The sequence below is a fragment of the Oncorhynchus gorbuscha genome, linkage group LG26 (genome assembly GCF_021184085.1).
Source record: "Oncorhynchus gorbuscha isolate QuinsamMale2020 ecotype Even-year linkage group LG26, OgorEven_v1.0, whole genome shotgun sequence".
NCBI lineage: Eukaryota > Metazoa > Chordata > Actinopteri > Salmoniformes > Salmonidae > Oncorhynchus > Oncorhynchus gorbuscha.
The window spans coordinates 39,353,785-39,375,190 of record NC_060198.1 but is presented as its reverse complement, the minus strand read 5'-3'; the positions used below and the strand labels follow the sequence as shown (position 1 = coordinate 39,375,190).

The 21,406-nt window shown below is 45.7% G+C and overlaps 1 protein-coding gene across 1 annotated transcript in view; it reads left to right on the top strand.

Annotated features, from left to right (window-relative positions):
• The window catches only part of LOC124015622 (ras-associating and dilute domain-containing protein-like), a 28,679-nt gene that overhangs the window by 3,909 nt on the left and 3,364 nt on the right, over window positions 1–21,406 (top strand). Inside the window, 9 exon segments of the mRNA XM_046330981.1 lie at window positions 3,530–4,234; window positions 4,474–4,511; window positions 5,196–5,490; window positions 10,694–10,913; window positions 11,274–11,446; window positions 15,805–15,907; window positions 15,910–15,948; window positions 17,314–17,477; window positions 17,624–18,011. Of these exon segments, the coding sequence (XP_046186937.1) occupies window positions 3,530–4,234; window positions 4,474–4,511; window positions 5,196–5,490; window positions 10,694–10,913; window positions 11,274–11,446; window positions 15,805–15,907; window positions 15,910–15,948; window positions 17,314–17,477; window positions 17,624–18,011 (2,125 nt within the window).

Here is a 21,406-nt window from a genome sequence, read left to right as displayed (position 1 = left end):
CAGAGGGCTTTAACTGCAGTGAGGATGCTATAACAGGGACAGCGAGAGACTGAGCCTTGCTGCTGGATTACAATGGGCTCAGAGTATTGGACTCAGAGCCACGAGCTCAAGCAGAGTCTGAGTAGACCGGCATGTTGTGGACAGGTGATCCTCGTGTCCACACACTGAGTGGGCCAGCCTGGGTCATGTACTGGAGAGGCGGGAAGATGGAGCTGGCCCTGGCCCAGCAGTAGAGTTCCCACACTGGGATGTGTTATCTGTCGTCAGGGCTCGTTGAATAGATAAGGATCACTGTTTTCACAATCACAGTTCAGCTCTGCCCTGCTGGCTCTGCAGTGGAGGTGGAGATAGCCCTGATTAAAGGTACATAGTATTAGAGAATAGAGCAGAAGGAACACTGTAATGTCTAAACCATCTCAGTGGATGGTCACATACACATGTCTAGCCTAGACATTTGCACACAGGTTCGTGCATGCCAGAACACACATGCACATTTAGGCACAAAAGCTGCACATTCAACAAAAAATGATAATATTCTTCTCAAAAAGAGATTTCTGTGGGTGACAGATTTTTTCTGCACTTTTCTGCCTTTACAAAACATTCTGGATATTTCAATGCAATGCAGAGGGCCAGAGGGCCAGAGGGCCAGAGGGCCAGAGGGCCAGAGGGCCAGAGGGCCAGAGGGCCAGAGGGCCAGAGGGCCAGAGGGCCAGAGGGCCAGAGGGCCAGAGGGCCAGAGGGCCAGGCCCATTCCTAGAAACAGGAAATGCTGCTGCTCTTTGTTGTTTGTTCCTCATTGTGGAGACTGCTGAGTGTGCAGGACACTGGGTGGGGTGTGCCAGATACTGGGGGAAGTACTGAGCCCGCCCCTGGTCTGGCCACTCGACAACAATAAGTCACTCATATATCAGTCCTGTGGAATAGAAATGTTCCAGCTCCATAAATGAAATAGTTTTTCTCAGGCTTGACTAGTTATTTTCGTAAGTGTCTTTGTGTTTCCAGACCAGATTTTCCTGAACTTAATCACCTATGAACCATGAGAGCTGTAGTGGATTTGATTTCCTTGTAAGTGTTGTTATTCAAGTGCAGGTCAGTGTAGTCACAATTCACATTGACTCACAGCTATTAACTCCCTTCCTAGACAGTTTGATCTATTCTGCCAGATATCATGTGCAGGAAAATAAATAAAGGTTGTTTTGAATATTGCTTTGAATAGTCCATATGGAGCCAGGGACTCGAACCATTTAGTTAGTTAAGTGTATGTGCTCGCACACACTGCTCAGTGGCTGATTGGCTTCCATGCTAGCTAGGATGATACAGTATCATGACCTGCCTGAAAGGCTCTGCATGGTCAATCAGATGTCTGAAGTGGCCGTACAGCATTTACTGCGATGTAGCCTCCGCAGACGTCAGGGCTTTCATACTCAATCTTAGCGGAGCAGAGCAGTGTTATAGTTAAGAAAGTGGTCAAGGAAGTGAGTTTGTGTTTATACATGACGTACCACCCCCACCTACCATCAACAAATCATGTCAATGCGGAGGTATAAGGAGCCCTTCGCATTGTTAAAACATTTGAGAGGTGCGATGCGGTACGGAGCTTGATTTGGCCCCTGCATGCCTCCGACTACATTTTCAGATCAACCATAAATTGGATTTAATAGTCTTGGGACGGATGACCGAGCGACGGGTGGTATTAGAAGGTCATGACCTCCCCCACACTGATCCTCAACAGAGGGTCCCCACAGGGGTGCTCAGCCCACTCCTGTACTCCCTGTTCACCCATGACTGCGTGGCCACACACTTCTCCAACTCAATTATCAAGTTTTCTGATGACACAACAGTGGTAGGCCTGATTACCAACAACAACGAGACAGCCTACAGGGAGGAGGTAACGGCCCTGGCGGAGTGGTGCCAGGAAAATAACCTCTCCCTCAGCGTCAACTAAAGGAAGGAGCTGATTGAGGTCTACAGGAGACCGCAGAGAGAGCCTGCCCCCATCCACATAAACAGGGCTGCAGTGGAGAAGATCAAAAGCTTCAGCTTCCTCAGTGTGCACATCACCGGGGACCTGAAATGGTACATATATACAGTACCAGTCAAACGTTTGGACACACCTACTCATTTAAGGGTTTTTATTTATCTTTACTAGCTTCAACATTGTATGTATAACAGTGAAGACATCAAAACTATGAAATAACCCATATGGAATCATGCAGTAACCAAAAAAGTGTTAAACAGATTCTTCAAAGTAGCCACCCTTTGCCTTGATGACAGATTTGCACACAGGCATTCTCTCAACCAGCTTCACCTGGAATGCTTTTCCAACAGTCTTGAAGGGGTTCCCACATACACTGAGTGTACAAAACATTAAGAACCCTTCCTAATATTTTGCCTTCAGAACAGCCTTAATTTGTTGGCACCCCATCGGTGTCGAAAGCGTTCCGTAGGGATTCTGGCACATCTTGACTCCAATGCTTCCCACAGTTGTGTTAAGTTGGTTGGATGTCCTTTGGGTGTTGGACCATTCTTGATACACACAGGAAATGCGTGAAAGACCTAGCAGCGCTGCAGTTCTTGCCACAAACTGGTGCGCCTGGCATCTGCTAGCATATCCCGTTCAAGGCACTTAAATATTTTGTCTCGCCTATTCACCCTCGGAATGGCACACATACACATTCCAGCATTTTCACGTTTGGATAAAAAGCGTGCCCAGAGTAAACTGCCTGCTACTCAGTCCCTTCCACTGGATGGCAACCGTCTTTAGAAACTTGTTTGAGGCTTCTACTGTAAAGGAGGGGCTCATAAGGGCTGTTTGAGTCAGTGGTCTGGCAGAGTGCCACAAACTCGTGACACTCGTTCACGTGAGAGGTAGCTCTCGTTCCATTGCTTTTCTACAGACAAAGGAATTCTCCAGTTGGAACATTAATGAAGATTTAAGTTAAAAACACCCAAAGAATGATTCTATACATCGTTTGACATGTTTCTACGGACTGTAACGGAACTTTTGGACTTTGTCTGGACCTAGTGCTCGCGCCTCATGAAGATGCATTACTGGGCTTGAACGCGCTAACAACAAGGAGGAATTTGGACATAAATTATGAACTTTATCGAACAAATCAAACATTTATTGTGGAACTGGGATTCCTGGGAGTACATTCTGATGAAGATCATCAAAGGTAAGTGAATATTTATAATGCTATTTCTGACTAATGTTGACTCCAACATGGCGGATATTTCTTTGGCTGGTTTGGTCTCTGAGCGCCGTACTCAGATTATTGCATGGTGTGCTTTTTCCGTAAAGTTTTTAAAAAATCTGACACAGCGGTTAAATTAAGGAGAAGTCTATCTTTAATTCTGTGAATAACACTTGTATCTTTTATCAATGTTTATTTGGAGTATTTCTGGAAATTGATGTGGCTCTCTGCAAAATCAGCATATTGCAAACTGAAACCAGTACATTAATTATTGTGCCAGTCATTCTCATGGATTCTGCTGGTTGACCTTCCATTGCCCCTCCTCTACGCTGCAGGACTTTGTCATCTACTTAATGAGTGGCACCACCACCATCTTCGGCTGCTGCAGGGAGCACTGTAACGGAGAGGACGAGGAAAGGCTCAAGGTGGACATCCTCCTCTTTGCCCCAGACATTCTTCCCCAGCACTGCTGTGTCAGGCGCCTGGACTCTACCAACTCCTTCCCGGGGGACACCAAGCGGACTCTAACCCTGCTGAAGCCCCTCCATGGCGCCCCCGTCACCCGGAATGGTTTCCTCCTGAAGGAGGAGGTGGAGCTGACACCTGGGGACCTGGTGGGTCTGGGCCGACACTACCTGTTCATGTTTAAAGACCCCACTGCCGCCCCAGGGGCCCCACAGACCCCTCTCTGGATGAAACAACTCTGCCCCGCCCATGACGGAGGAGTGGGAGTGTCATCCTCCTGTCAATCATGTGGCTCCGCCCTCCCCATGAAATGCCCTAAGGTCCAGAGGAAGCCGGCTCCTCCCCGGTGGAAGGACCCAGAGGGTGGAGAGGTATCTCTGAGCTATGAGTTGGAGCAGGAGGACAGGGTCCTGCAGGAGGTCCTGGTCATGGTGAACCCCAATGGGGACGAGGCCAAACTGACCCCTGCCTTCCTGCTGAGCCTGTCCATCCAACACTCAGCTACCACGTTCCAGCTGACACACTTCCGAAGGTTGCTGCTCCGCATAGCCAGTCAGATCCAGCTCACCATGTGGGTGAGTAAAACTATGCACCTCCACTATGCACAAAAACAATGCACTCTCTCCAGTCAAACAATTGACCTTTTATTTCATCACACCACAAATAAACCTTGAATCGTTGTGAATTCAACATACTGTGTGTCTCAAGGGTACTGTAAAGAAAGAAATGTAATCAAAGGTGTCATCAGGATGGAATATCATTTAGATAGGCTTGCTGCTGGTTTGAAATGAATGTTGTGTTTATCTCCTTGCAGGAGAAGACAAAGGAGCTTGCTGTGATCCAACCAGAAAGGTGAGTAGCTGCCTCTCCAACCTCAATCACTCAGCCTGCCCCAGAAATGCTAACAATGAACAGCAAAGATGACAACAGCTTGCAGAACAGTGGCAACCTGCTGCCTCTGACACTAACACCCCTTTCAACTTTAGTGTTTGCTCTGAGTCATATACAGACTGTATGTAGAGCTCGGAGTCTTAGAATATGATGCTACTGCCTTCCAACAACAATGCTACTTGAATTTCTGGGAGGGATGTATAGTACACAGATATAGTATTCTCTCATTGTCACATGTCCCAGTGACTTCTTTACAGAATAAGAAGCTGAGAATGAGTCATGGTCTCTTGATGTTCATACTTCTCTATCTGCCGCCCATTGAAGTGTATGAAGTCAAAATGATAGCTCATGAAGATTTAATGTTATGGAACATTATTGCAGGGCACTGTATTCCAAAGCTGTGCTTTGGCTGCCTGCTGAGAAAGGAGGAAGGATTTTTAAGAATGAATGTTTCATTTCATATTTCACTCAATTGTACATGGAAATCAAATGTAATGGTTTAAATTAGCATTCATTCCCAAAGGATAGAGACATGCTGTAAAATATGAGTCACTCGCAAGCCACTTTTAGTGCCATTCACCCAGTACAGGGTATTTGTTGGCTGTTGGACTGAACTCAGACCTGTCTATATGTCTCCCCTTGCAGGAGCTTCAGTGATGTCCATCAGGAGCCAGAGGATGTGCAGCTGCTGAGCATAGAGGAGCTGATCCCAGGCCTGCGGCCGCTGGTGCTGTGGATGGCCAACTCCATCGAGCTGCTGCACTTCATCCAGCATGACGTTCCCCAGCTGCTGCCCTGGAGGCAGGAGGAAGAGGAGGAGGAGGGCTCAGAGCCGGAGTCAGAGATGTGGTCCACTAGGACTGCCAGTGAGGAGGCCATGACGGTCCTGGAGGAGGTCATCATGTTCACCTTCCAGCAGTCTGTCTATTACCTCACCAAGGTCAGTGCATAGTCACACATACTATAATCATACATTGTAGATAGCATTCCATTTGCTCCGTTCCAGCCATTATTATGAGCCGTCCTCCCTCACCAGCCTCCACTGATACACTCACCAATAGATTACATGCATGCAACATGCACACAAACATAGACACGTGCCTCGCGCACACAATTAGCACACACACCGCACATGTACACAAATAATAACATCCTTGACTATTTGCTCCAGAAAACCTTGCACAGCCCAAATAGAAAGCCATCCTTTGCCTGTGGACTACGGGAAGCAGGACTAGAGACCTTATGAACACCATTCTCCGTTTGCTGGTAGCATACCAGACAATAAGCCGATAATAAGAAGCCAGGGGAAACATGCACAGTCTCTCTGGCTCTCTCAGTAAGGATAGGCGTGTCAGATAGTGTCATCTTTTCCAGTGGAATAAAGGACTACTTATCATCTTTTTAATATTCTGTAAATACACTTTGAGGGTATTTCCAAAGTCTTTGTAATGTTTATAGAGAGCAACAAAAGGTCTATCCTGTTCAACAGTGAGCCCCAGGAAGACACTCCCAGGCAGGGTTTACTGGAGTTTCCTATGTTTGGGCCCTGTAACTAACTCTATGGCATTAACAGAGCACCATCACTGCCACAGTAACCCAGAGACCAGCAATAGACACCCAATGCCTGGCGATGACTGTTCCAGGATGGGAGGAGCACCGGCATGGGTGGGAACAGGGAACAGGATTGTATGTGCTGCTGTTGTTTTGAATGCTCCGAGACCACCTCTTCCTGTCCCTAGATTTCCGTTTCATGACAGAAACCATTGATAAAAGAAGGCTTACACATGCCTGTCAACTTTCCCTGTTGATTTTCCTGTTGACAGGTACATTTACATGTTTACATGGTGAGGGGAAGGTCATTTTTCCCCCCAATAGTTACAGGCTCTAGTTAGACAGTCACCACTGGAGCTCAGGGGAAAGCAGGCTTCGTTTTGGTGGTGGTTGGATGTGCAGTGGTCAGGGAAGCAGCTGTAGTCCGGTGGAGAAGCAGGGCAGAGTAGTGGCCTTTTCCAAAAGTCTGTTTCCTGCTCAGGAACAGAGGGTCTGTCTTCACATAGACACACCACAAGGAGGGATGGGCGGGGTACTCACTGCACGTTCTGGGGTCAAGTGAGAAACACAGGCCAAGTCTATACCTTAGATGAATTGTGACACTTGTTGTGCCAGTATGACCCAATTTCTGTCAACAAACTACTCAAGCTCACACCCACAGCCATGTATGTTTTCTCAGACATGCTACCAACATTTTAACTTTATATTCTAAAACAGTTGGACTTTTAATGCTGTACTGGAGAATACGATCCCCAGTTCCCTTCATTCGGCCAATCTCAGCTTAATAACTAACCAGCACCTGTAGCTCTGCAGAACTGGTCTCTAATCTATCTAGTGACCTGTGGTTGAAGGAATGTATGTATGGTGATTGGGATTTAACAGGCAGGTCTTAATGATCTTTCAGAGCCTCTGAAGTGTCTGTCTTAGTCATGATACGTGCTTGCTAACCTGGCTGCCTGAGGGGTGATGTCATGGACTAAAACAATGGCAGAGAGCTGTGTCAGAGGAGGGAGGAGGGGGGAGGAGGAGGGTGGAGAAAGGGGAAGAGGAGGGTGGAGAAAGGGGAAGAGGAGGGTGGAGAAAGGGGAAGAGGAGGGTGGAGAAAGGGGAAGAGGAGGGTGGAGAAGGGGGGAGGAGGGAAGAGCGGGAGAAGGCCAGGATCTCTGCACTGTGACTCAAAGTATTTTTTACTTATTGAGTGATCAATGGTCAGAACTTGGCTTCCTCTTGTTTGGGTCCTTCTCACTTTTGGTGGAAGCAAGAATGTGCCTGTTTAAAGTTTATTTTGTTGAACCATAGAACAAGGGTTTTGTTTATGTTAAAGCTTTTACCAGATTGTGGTCTGCCAGGGCCCTATATTGGTCAATGGTCATAGCAAAAAGAGTAGTGGAGCTGTACATGTTTCAGTGTCACCTTGTTTCCCCTTTCCACTCACCCAGAGCTGTGTGTGTGTGTGTTTGTGTGCGTGTGCGTGCGTGCGTGCGTGCGTGCGTGCGTGCGTGCGTGCTCCCATCCAGAAAGATAGATGACTCCTCATGGATATAATCCATTTTAACATGGACATTGCCATTGAGGGCTACCACCATTTTAAAGTAGTCAACAGGGTAGGGAGGAATCAGCCAATGAAGAAGAAAAAAATGTACTAAATTAAAATGGGGAGAGCCTCAATTGAGCTGCCCATGCTGTCACCGACACTATAATGGCACAGATACAAAGATGAGTCCTAGATCTAGCTTGAATTTTCAAATCCCTCCCGCCACCCGCCCATACACGAAATAAGCAATGACGTCAGGGTAGTAACTCCAGCACAACTTTTCAAACAGGTTGCATTCTATCAGAAAACCACTAACTGTTGGGCATTGAACTGTTGTTGGGAAACAGGTTTTCCTGCTTGTTTTCCTGCTCTGCTAATGCCTTCCTCTACCTTGACCAGTATGTGGGTCGTTCCACGAAGTGAGTGACTTTTGCGTCCCTTTGCTATTTAAAGTGGAAATTGTACACAAAAATTACATTAAATGAAGGTCCCTTTAGTATAGAACAGATGGAAAATTCAATAAATCTGATTTTCAATATGAATAAAGAAATGTGCATTTTGACACGTCCCTCTGTGACTTCTAGGAAGATCTTAACTCACTTAACATCAACATTTATCAAAGTTATCACCATCTTTGTAAACGCTTAGTTATATTTGCTGAAGATCATCAAATCAATTTGTATTGGTTACATACATATCTTTAGCTGATGTCATTGCGGGTGTAGCGAAATGCTTGTGTTTTTACCTCCGACAGTGCAGTAATATCTAACAAAAAAAGAATTGGAATTAAGAATATATAAATATATGGACAAGCAATGTCAGAGCAGCATAGACTAAAGATAGATAGATAGAATACAGTATATACTGTACATATGAGATGAGTAATGCAAGATATGCAAACATTATTCAAGTGACTAGTCTTCCATTTATTAAAGTGGCCAGTGATTTCAAGTCTATGCATATAGGCAGCAGCCTCTAATGTGCTAGTGATGGCTATTTTATTTTTTAATGATCTTTTTGGCCTTCATCAAATCAAACAAATCAAATCAAATGCATGTATATAGCCCTTCGTACATCAGCTGATATCTCAAAGTGCTGTACAGAAACCCAGCCTAAAACCCCAAACAGCAAGCAATGCAGGTGTTGAAGCACGTTGGCTAGGAAAAACTCCCTAGAAAGGCCAAAACCTAGAGAGGAACCAGGCTATGAGAAGTGGCCAGTCCTCTTCTGGCTGTGCCAGGTGAAGATTATAACAGAACATGGCCAAGATGTTCAAATGTTCATAAATGACCAGCATGGTCAAATAATAGGTCTGGGACAGGTAGCATGTCCGGTGAACAGGTCAGGATTCCATAGCCGCAGGCAGAACAGTTGAAACTGGAGCAGCAGCACGGCCAGGTGGACTGGGGATAGCAAGGAGTCATCATGCCAGGTAGTCCTGAGGCATGGTCCTAGGGCTCAGGTCCTCCGAGAGAGAGAAAGAAAGAGACAATTAGAGAGAGAGCATACTTAAATTCACACAGGACACCGGATAAGACAGGAGAAGTACTCCAGATATAACAGACTGACCCTAGCCCCCCAACACATAAACTACTGCAGCATAAATACTGGAGGCTGAGACAGGAGGGGTCAGGAGACACTGTGGCCCCATCCGATGATACCCCCGGACAGGGCCAAACAGGAAGGATATAACCCCACCCACTTTGCCAAAGCACAGCCCCCACACCACTAGAGGGATATCTTCAATCACCAACTTACCATCCTGAGGCAAGGCCGAGTATAGCCCACAAAGATCTCCGTCACGGCACAACCCAAGGGGGGGCGCCAACCCAGACAGGAAGATCACAGTGACTCAACCCACTCAAGTGACGCACACCTCCTAGGGACGGCATGAAAGAGCACCAGTAAGCCAGTGACTCAGCCCCTTCATGTGATTAGTGATTCATTTTAAGCATGCAAGTAGAAACCCCTCAGACTTCCAGTCATTACGCTAACGCTAGCTGGCACTGGCTCGCGAAACTTCCACAAACTTCCTTCGTTTTGGACACAGAGACATAAAAATGGTATCCACAAGTTCATCTGACTCTAGGGGGAGTAGATAAAGGGCCTCATTGCCAGTATCCTTTTAAGGTCAACCCTGTTACATGAATTTAAATTTAACCTCTTGAGTTGGAAAAAAAGTATTTTTTTAGAACATGTACTGTTTATGACAGTAGGTGAAATACTGCTAAAAGTGTACTGCTAAAAGTAGGTGAAATATAACATTTTTGTTTTTCCCAACAAGTTACACTACTCAAAAGACACCTAATTGGTGGAATAACCAACCATGAGACAAAACACGCCATTACTCACTGGCATTACCATTCCTTAGTAGTCAACAGCATGGGCTATTATCAGCTAGTTTATGATACTTGGCATGTATTTATTATGGGAATTATCAGGAGGCTAGAGGGGGCAGAACAGGGTTGAGTCACTGGGAAACATTTGTGTTTCTGTCAGGAATGGCAGTGGCACCTGTGTTATCAATGGGATTCCCAGGACTGTGTATGGTACACTGTTAACAATGGTGAGTGTCAAGACTGGACAGCCTCAGGCCCCTGGTTATCAGGTCCCTGGCTATCAGGCCCCTGGCAATCCCCCTTTGGAGGGGAAGTGTGTCTGTTCCTGTCTGGCTTTCTGTAACCCCTCCTCCTTGGGCCCTGACAGTTTTCTGATTGGCTCAGGGAGCTCAGGGTCAGTGGGCATAGCCCTGTTGATTAAGTCACTGATTCCACTGCAGTTTTACTGAATCTGTCAACAAATGTTTGCATGTTGATGAAGGTTTATTTTATAGAGAGTATGGCTGATAAAGTGAGAATCGCTGCCAAAACGTCCCTTTTAAAGATCAATATATAATGCAGTATACTTTCCGTATTAGTGGTACTGGGTACAGTAGCTGTGACTAAGGTTTCTTATCTCCTCTCTCTCCTCAGAGAGGTGCTGTGCTAGACTATGGTACAGTGAGGTAAAGTCATGTAGCTGTGACTAACGCCTCTAGCATGCCTCTCTCTGTCCTCAGAGTATGTACTCGGCACTGCCAGGCCTGCTGGATGGGAACCCGTTCTCGGAGAGCGGGCAGCTGCGTGTGCCCGAGGGCTTGAGTGGCATCCTGGATGTCCTGAAGGAGGCGCTGTCTCTGCTCAACGCCTTCCAGGTGCACTCTGACATCAGCTCACAGCTCTGCGCCTACCTCTTCTTCTTCACCAACGCATCCCTCTTCAACGCACTCATGGAGAGAGGTGAGACCTCCAACATGCTCTGTTTCTGACTCATGGGGTTTTGTAGGATCAAATCTTAAAATCCTCAAAGTCCTATCACAAGTATCCTCATAAAATACATACTGTATGTGTTAATGGGATACTTTGGGATTTGGACTTTCCCCAGAGTAAGATGAACTTGTGGATATCATTGTTATGTTTCTGTGTCCACTATGGAGAACGTTAGAGGTAGTTTCATGAGCCAATGCTAACTAGCGTTAGTGCAATAACTGGAGGTCTATGGGTATCTGCTAGCATGCTGCATCTTATAGAAGTTTCATTATACTCAATAGCTATGATTGAAATTACATGAGCATGTCTGAGTGGTGTTTTGTTCTGCAGGCTCTGGAGGTGGGTTCTACCAGTGGTCTAGAGGGGTCCAGATCAGGGCCAACCTGGACCTGCTGTTGGACTGGATACAGGGGATGGGCCTAGGGGACCTGGCTGTGGAGTTCTTCCAGAAGCTCTCTGCTGCTGTCAATCTGCTGGCAACGCCCAAGGAGAACCTACTACAGGTCAGAGGGCACTTCCTTTATTTTCACTTCCTGTTTTGGTTTGGAGAGCACTAAATAACAATGTAGCCAAGATGTCCAAAGCAGTCTGAATATATATATATAGTGTATCAAAATTGTATTTTACAGTGTATTAGACTGTACATCACCAAGTGTCTCAGCTCATTATTGGTACACTAATGTCTGTTAACCCAAAAGTAAAATCATTATTAATTTGGTCAACTGTGTGATTTACTTCTGGGTCTATATGTGTTAGGAATTGTGAGTTCCGGCAGTTAGCAAAGTCTCCAGACTCGCAAAAGAAACTCTTATCCAAAGCCCCCTCCCCCTTCCGATCTGTGTGGGCTACGTGTGAATCACTTGTAGCCAAGCAGTTTAAGCCCCGCCTTCGTTCAAACCTGATACGTCCATATAACCAGTGTCGAAAACACAAAGACTGAAACTACTGCAGTTCGTTATCGCTGGGATCCCATTCAGTCCCGGCAGATTCTTGGGTCTAAATGCAGAATCTGCCCACGGGAGAGTATTGGCATACCGAACATGCCTCGAGTGGGAAACCTTTGGGAAGTATTTAGGAAAATCTCACAAAACATTGAAAACATTCTTGAATCATCACTGAAACTCTGTTTCCCTACATTTCATTGCTAACTAGGTTTTACTCTTAGAAATGCATGTTGTCTTTGATGGAGGTGATACTGTTGAAGTAGTTATAAGATAATAACATTGCGAGTATAGTTTGAATGGGCCATTGTGGGGTGAGAGATGTTGTTTGTTCACTGCCACACTAGTTGTGGGAGAAGGTGTGTGTACACAGACTGTTGGTTTTATACCTCTATAGCACCTTACTAAACATTCCCCTGCCCTGGCCAGTGATCAGGTCTGGAAAAACACTGCAGGCCTCAGGTACGATACACACTTCTGATGTTATGAGAACAGTTAGACTGGTCTTAACACTATCGGTGTGATGTCAACACCTAGATGTAATGGTAAAGCAATGAAGCAATGGGGTATTAATGACAACATTTTTGTCCACTATAGCAATTCTGAATGTATCCATTGTAGACCACAGGTGTTTTACAAGGTATGGAACAGATTGAAAATGTTAGAGCTGAAAGCTTATTTTCACTGACGGATGTCAGCTGAGTGGAACTCACATGCGCCACCACATGACATCATTAAAAAGCCTGACAGAGCTGTGGGAGAGGGAAAAGAATGCTTGGAAACAATGGAATTTTTTCCCACCAAATTGTACTCTACATCACGTATTATGCAATGACTTCTCATTTATTGATGAAGAAAATACACATTTTGCCAAGATAGTGTCACGGTCGTCCTCCTCTTCATCTGAAGAGGAGAGGCGAAGGATCGGAGGACCAAAATGCAGCGTGGCATGTGTTCATCATTCATTTTAATAAAGAAAACACTGAACACTGAAACACTATACAAAAACAATAACCAAAATAACAACCGTGAAGCTAATGAGAACTGTACTAAAACAAGCAATCAACATAGACAATCACCCACAAACAAAAAGTGCAACCCAGGCTACCTAAGTATGATTCTCAATCAGAGACAACTAATGACACCTGCCTCTGATTGAGAACCATACTAGGCCGAAACATAGAAATCCCCAAATCATAGAAAATCGAACATAGACTGCCCACCCAACTCATGCCCTGACCATACTAAATAAATACAAAACAAAGGAAATAAAGGTCAGAACGTGACAGATAGGCAGTCCTTGCACCAAGAACTTAAACAAATATACATAATAATAATTCATAATTATAATTAATTCATTTATCCTGTTTCACACATGTACAAGTGTGTATATTATAGACGTGTGAATTGGAAATGTGTTTTTTGCATATCTCAACTCCCCCTTAGACATCCTCGGAGAGTGGGGTCATGGCCAGGTTCACTGTATGTTTAAATCCCACGTTGTTGATGCCTGTGGCTTTAAACTGTGTGCCACGGAGTAGTTAATCCTTCCTTAAGCAATGCCATTCTCTGTAATCCACTGAAAGGAGGATCATGTTTACTGGGGGGAAGTTGAGCCGTAACATATCTGGTGGTGGGTGGGTTAGTTAACACTGTGGGCTAGTTAGAGACAGAGACCACCATATAGAATAACCCAGCTAAGGGGCTCCCGTGTGGCGCAGCAGTCCAAGGCACTGCATCTCAGTGCAAGAGGCATCACTACAGTCCCTGGTTCGATTCCAGGCTGTATCACATCCGGCCGTGATTGGGAGTCCCATAGGGCGGCGCACAATTGGCCCAGCGTCGTCCGGGTTTGGCCGGTGTAGGCCGTCAATGTAAATAAGAATTTGTTCTTAACTGACTTGCCTAGTTAAATAAAGTTTAAATAAACAAATGTAACAAACAAGTGGAGGAACAAATGTTAAACACACACACACACATCCTGTTTCTGGTCATGTTTATGACACCTGAAAAGATAAGGAAGATGGGGAAAACCTGTTGCCAGTCTGTGTGTGACACAAGGCTAGCTTTAGCCCTGTCACCTTCAAAGAAAAGAGTGACCTCTGCCGTGACAGGCCCACCCTACTGTATGTCTCATCCTATGAATGTCCAGGGGCTGCAAGGAAGGCTGTGGACACGTCATGGTCTTGTAATGTTCTCCCGGGTTAGTACATGAGAGAATCACCTTCTACTCATCCCAATTACAGCACTGTTGTTGTGGATAGTTGTGGGTTTTATCTTAAAACCACAGTTTGCACAGCCTTAAAGCATCCAAATTCAGTCAGAAAGTTGTATTTTCTCCTGCAGCTGCCCTCCTATTTAATTTAGATCAAGAGTTTTTATAGTTTCTTGATCTGATTTTATTTTGATGGAACTCATTCACCAGGAATGGAGAAAGGACCCTGCTGAGACTCAGTGCAACAAGACTGACAGGGCAGCATTTCACTCTTCCATCCACAGCCATTAGGGGCTAATACAGTATGAGACAACACATGTTCTCAATATCTAACCAGAAGGCAGCCATGGTAACAGCCCCAAAACAGCTCCCCAGTAGTAGAACCAGTCTCCCCTCAGTCAAAGGCTGCCTCTCTCCTTTATTCGTGGGGACTGTTGCTAGGAGGCTGATGGTTTTGTTTATGGATCACTCCCATGGCACGGGGTCAGATGTTGTGGTTGGTAAAATGGAGCACACACCCTTGTGATTTTCTTCGTTTTCCATCTGGAGTTCTGGGCTCAAGGGAGTGAGGGACAGTAAATTACCAGTGATGTGGCATGGTTTTGTTATGGCTGAGCTCTCTGTCTCCAGTAATTACTGATGATATAAAGTTAGGAAGATTGTGTCATTGATGCCATAATGTCATGCCACTTATGACTGGGATACACCAAGTCAAATAGTAGATATAGAACATATAGACTTAAAATAATGTAAAAAAATAAGTCTATTGCTTATAAACATTCCCATAACTCCTCCTTCTGGCCAGCCTCTGTGCTGTCATGCGACAAAGAGGGTGTGCTCATTGGGGGAATGACTGGTTACAAGGCTGGGGTAAATATGGTCTGATATATTCTACACAATGCCTGTCAGCATACCAATAACACGTCTATGCCAATGATGTCATCTTGAAATGATTCACCTATGTCTTTCTGGTTAGTTACTGAGTCATTAAAACACCTCAGCTCTCCAAGGTGTGTCTGAGTGAATGAGGAAATAGTTGAAGGTTAAGTCTCTTGTGTGTTTATTCCCACTAACCAGAGAGAGATCAACTGAGAGGATAAAAAACACCTGATTGTTCATAGTCATATAACACATACAGGAATCTAGACTCTGTAATTAGCACATCTTCTGATGACATCTGACGCTTGACGTTCACGATTCATCAATGTTTAGTCAAATAGATGGAAAATGTGACATTCAGGAACATTGACTTCCACAATCAAGCATTTCAACATTTCTCCATTGTGTGTGTGTGTGTGTGTGTGTGTGTGTGTGTGTATTGATTTTATTATTACTACAGACAGTGACAGGTTGGCATGACAAGTATTACTTACAGTCCTAGATGTATTTTCCTAATGAATTCATCACCACATAATCTGTCATAGGAATGACACAAATATGCAATTGCAGTACTTGGACAGATTTGTGGTTTGAAATATTTGTTTTACACGAATAGCTTTGTGTTGAAATAACCCCACTGAGGAAATGCTACCCTGTCACTAACAACAATGACATCAAACAGCTCTGCCAGCTCTTGCATTTAAATGATGCCGTGTTTACTCCTTTGTGAAATATGCAATCATATTCCTTGTATCATGGACCTTGTGCCTGTACTTTGATATTCTTGTAACGTGTGAGTGTACATATATGTGTGTGTGTGTTTCAGGCATCATGGAGCTCTCTGAGGACTGAGTTCATGCCTCTGAACCCAGCCCAACTGCACCACATGCTGAGGGAGTATAACCCAGGCAGGGCCTGTCCTGCAGACTGGAACCCTCGCCGGACGAGGCGGAGGCTGCCCTCAGGACCAGTGAGTGGAACACAGATACAGCAGAGTCACGGCGTTTAGCCACACAGACACGTTCACGTGTATCAACCATATTTTGAAACAAACACACGTGTTTCTTGGACAAACAAATTCACATAGCCTATGTAGTCTGTACGCTTGTGTACACACTCTCACTCTGCCAAGACTCAATCAGATCAGACTGTCGCCCTGACAGGGTTACATGGAACCCAAACCGGCTGTACGCGTGCGCCATCGTGTATAAATATATTTTGTCCCCTACACCAAACGTGATCACAACACGCCGGTTAAAATATCAAAACAGACTCTGAACCAATGACATTAATTTGGGGACAGGTCGAAAAGCATTAAACATTTATAGCAATTAACTGGTTAGCTTGCACTTGCTAGCTAATTTCTCCTACTTAGCTAGCTTGCTGTTGCTAGCTAATTTGCCCTGGGATATAAACACTGAGTTGTTATTTTACCTGAAATGCACAAGGTCCTCTACTACGACAATTAATCCACACGTAAAATGGTCAACCGAATCGTTTCCAGTCATCTAACCTCTTTCCAGGCCTTTTCATCGTCAGAAATAGGAGTTCTATTTTAGCCCTTGGCAACGCAGACGCATGTTTACGCGCACGAGCAGTGTGGGTGCAATAATTGAATAACAGAGATTTCGAAATGTACTTTGCAACGCGACGCGAGCGGTGTAGTCAGGGTATTAGTAACTAGAGGCCTATTCCCTGTGTCTGGGAGTGGCTGAGTGTGTTCCCCAGAGTAATCCTGTCTGCCTGTCCCAGTCTAACTCTAAATTGGAGCATGGGTACAGTGGGGAGTTTAGAGAGGAGAACCCTGTCCAGCCCAATCAATCTCACCACAGAGTTAACTCTCAAATCCACCCCTCTCAATATAGGACTTGGCACCTGTCTCCCCTCTCTGTCCCCTGTCACTTCACCTCTTCTGTGTGAATGGCCCAACTCCCGCTGGCACCCCCTTGGGGGAACTTTATCTTGTCCCAGAGGCCATGACTGTCTTTCTTTAACTGGAGAATCTAAAGGATTAACCTACAAATCAGATGTAATTAAGTTAATGAAGTAAAATAACAAGTATAAATAATGTAGTGTACACCATGAGAAAGCTATAATATAATATATATATGCCATTTAGCAGACGCTTTTATCCAAAGCGACTTACAGCCATGTGTGCATACATTCTACGTATGGGTGGTCCCGGGGATCGAACCCACTACCCTGGCGTTACAAGCGCCATGCTCTACCAACTGAGCTACAGAAGGACCACTACTCTTCCAGAGCTTCTGTTGTAATCTTTTCTGAGTCACGTCTTTGGTCTTTAATGATGTCCTGTATTTTCCTCCTCCTCTAGCTGACATCCTGGAGAGTTTCGACAACCACCCTCCCCTTATCCTGCCAAGCAACACCTTCCACCTGGAGTTGGGTAAACCAATCACGGAGCCCGCTCTGTTTGAGCAGCTAGGCCATCTGCAGGACTTCATCCGTAGTCTCCCCACCAGTCAAACAACACAGCAGGTAACCACCTATCTGTATACCCAGAATTTACAAATATATAATCTAATGAGAGGTCAGTGGCCACCCTGGGCTGGTGGTGCTCAGTAAATGAGACATTTTAACTTTGATGTTTTTTCCATCTCTGTTTTATTGACTTCTCCCTTCAGGCACTCAGCGGGACAGCTACAGACGTCAAGTCTGCGAACTCACGCTCCTCGCCCTCTGTCACAGTGGTGGTCCCTGACCCAGTTCCCTGCCCCTCGCTCAGGGCAGAGGTGGACTCTTTGAGCCCTGCGGCACCCCCTCAGGCCCGGGGGTCTCATGGTGACCTAAGCTGCTGCCTGGCAGAGGCAGAGTTGACCCACAAGCTGAAGAGTCTGGAGCTGCAGAACACCCTACCTAGGAGTAGCCAGGCTGACCTGGGATGCCACAAGAGCCTGGCTCTAGACCCCTCCTGCCTGCTGACGCCCCCCAACACCCCCCAGGGCATGGAGCTGTCTCAGTCTGAGCTGGAGGCAGACCTGCAGGAGGGAGCAGCACGGCAGCACAGGAAAGGTAACACAGAGGGCTATGTCATACAGTCAGGCTACATACAGAGCATCCAGTTGCAATACAAACAGTTCTGATTGATAGAAAAGGAGCATAAAAAGCCATGTGTCAGCTGAAGTGTGTTATTGACCAAACATAACAGAGGATTGATGATGCTGTAACAGTGGGGAGCACATACTGTACATTGTAATCCTAAAAGAAACTGATCCTGTCTCAATCCCCTTGGATGAATTACGAAGACAAAGAATAACAGAGGATCCCTTCATGGCCTTTCCCTCCCTCTGCGGGTTTTGATTAAAGTGATGTAAAACTCCTGTCAAAGCAAATACAGCCACTTCGGCTCACACTGTGGCTCATGTACCTAACCCCTGGAGTTAGGTCGCTAGTGCCTCCCTCGTAATATCAACCCACCAATGATTGACAGGCTCCATTAAAGGAAGAATTTGTCTGCTTGACCCGGGAGTCCCTGGTGCATATTTGTCCCCAGTGGCTCCAGGTTGACACAAGGTGCTTGATATGACAGGAGGAGGAGAGCTCTCATCCTCCCTTCATCTCTTCGACTCTATTGACTTTGGACAGAAACTACAGGTCATTGGAGGAATAAAGAGCTGTTCTGGCTGTGTAAAGGTCGTGTTCTCCCTGTAGGGTGGATTCCATGTGTAGAGGAAAGGCCATTTTCTCCTCAGGCTGATTGTTTTTTGAAGCTCTGCTCATGAGGTCATCTGTAGGAGTGGATGGGAGGGGAAAGTGAGCAGACTGCTCTCTGGTTATGATTTATTCTGTGGTGGAGGAGTTGAGCTGAGAAAGGGGAGGAAAGGACTAAACATCTTATACCGTAACTGGGAGGGACACTTCCAGGGTTAACTTCCAGGAATAACAATGACGTCCCCCTCCCTAAAGCAGGTCAGCTTTCTCTGGCGATGTCTCAAACAATGTGTAAGACTCTAACACTTTTATATAAGTCCTATACCAGCCATACTCAACAGGCGGACCGCGGTCCCAATCAAGACTCAGAACGGGGTCAATACGGACCGCGGATCCCGACAGAAATGACATTTTAATTGTATTTAGGAACTCAGCTGGGCTTTCAACTTACTGCTGTTGAGAGTTCTAATTGTAGAATGCAGAAGTGCAATTTCGAAATTTGGTAGCGCATGGACAGTTTTCCTCTTGTTATGTCATTCACTGACAGACCTTAGAGAGCTATTTATAACCTGTCAGGAATGTTCAGTGGATTACTACTAGCCCATGTGAGCTAGATGGGTAAATTAGACTAACCAGCTATCTAAATCCTGTAGTTATCATGGCCAGATTACGTGCCCAGGGGCCTCAACACCAGCGGCCCGCATTGATTTTGTTCAGTTACTCAGGTATCATTTGAATACACAGAAATGTCAAAATGTGTAGAATATCAAGAAATGAGCTTTAAAACATCAAAATGCGTAGAATTGCAGGAAACGAGGTTTAAACTGACAACATTTTCTCTCCGCCAGCAATATGGCTGTGCACAACTTAAACAGTTTGAGGTCGCATGGGTTGGGAGGTGGGGGTTTGTTACTACGCCGATAAATGACCATACCTATCCGGACCTTTGCCACCTAGGAAATGTGTGTGACCCCCGGACATTCTCAAATAGTAGTCTAGTGCGCCTGTCCTATACAGTACATTGACCTTTTTCTCAAGGGATACAATCGTTGAGTCAAACACCTAGCAAAAGAGAGTGAGTCTATAAGTTTGATGCCACTTTATCTACAACATTGTGAGAATCCTGAATGTTTCTGATTTCAGATACCACAGTCCCAGGTCATATCCAAACAACAGGTTAGATAATAAAAGCATGTTAGTCCAGTACAATCTAATAGCAGTCCATGGCCTTTCCTGTTGATTAACACCAGATAATTCCCTCAACTCTAAATCAGAGACAAACGCTCTGTGTAACATTTGATTGTGTGTAAGTGCTTACCGCCTGCTTAAAGCTTCCTGAGCCCCTGTGTGTTTGTGTGTAAATAGGGTTTTACTAAAGCTTCCATTTTGTTGATCATAATCAGAACTCATTACGATCAATGGCCCTTGTCTTTATACGGGCTCTAATGGTTTAATAGTTTGTCATAAACCTAAGATATTGTTATGAAAAGGATGTACTATTGAACATTGCCCACTTTCACAGAAATATTCTCTAATCATGTCATTTACCTGGTTATGACATTAGCCATAGCTTCCCACCATGTATTACTGTGGCCTCCCAGTCCCATAGAGTGCTCCTGCTCTCTGCTCAACCTCGGTGGTTTTGGGCGCGAACGGTAACTTACTGCTATTTTGGTAGCATTGCTAATCCTTTAATCTGTACCAAGAATTACAGAGAGGTGGTGATGTCAGGAGAGAAAAGATCAGTGGCTGACCCGTCATGGGAATTTACAGTTGGGTTGGTACATGGAATCTTAATCGGGACAGGCATTGTCCAGAGCAGGTCCTGCATGGGGGCAGATGGGCTCGGGCTGGGGGAGAGCAGGGGGAGACTAGGGGAGTGCCGAAGGAGAGCAGGGAAGAGTAGTGGAGACCAGTGGGAGACTAGGGGAGAGCTGAAGGAGAGCAGGGAAGAGCAGGGGGAGACCAGGGGAGAGCAGGGGGAGAGCAGGAGAGACCAAGGAAGAGCAGTGGGAGACCGGGGGAGAGCAGGGGAGAGCAGGGGGAGAGCAGGGGAGAGCAGGGGGAGAGCAGGGGAGAGCAGGGGGAGAGCAGGGGAGAGCAGGGGGAGAGCAGGGGAGACCAGGGGAGAGCCGAAGGAGAGCAGGGAAGAGCAGTGGGAGACCAGGGGCGAGGTGAAAATGTAGGGCATGCTGGTGATACTGTTGCGGGTGGCAGGTTGTTGTGACAGGATAAATACACCACAGAGCACCGAACCAACCTGAGGAAGAGCTTTCCCAAGGGACCAAAGCTTTAGAGCTTGTTCTCAGTGGGGTTCTGTATGGTTCTCATTACAACATCTATGTATTTAGTGGACTCCCTACAGTTTTATAGCACTCAGACTTGACATGATTTTTATATGGAGTCCAAATGCAACATCTGTGTTCAATATCAGTGGTAGTTATATGTATGTTGAGGAGGTGTCCCTCTGGAGCAGCTCAGATGAACCTCCAGTCTTTGATCCATATATATTCCTATTGGTCGAAATAATCATCCTTATAACACTAATGCCTCTGGACGTCAAAACAAGCCCAGTATTGTGAACTTCTCTTTCATATGAACAAGCAGACAGACAGACAGACAGACAGACAGACAGACAGACAGACAGACAGACAGACAGACAGACAGACAGACAGACAGACAGACAGACAGACAGACAGACAGACAGACAGACAGACAGACAGACAGACAGACAGACAGACAGAGACAGACAGACA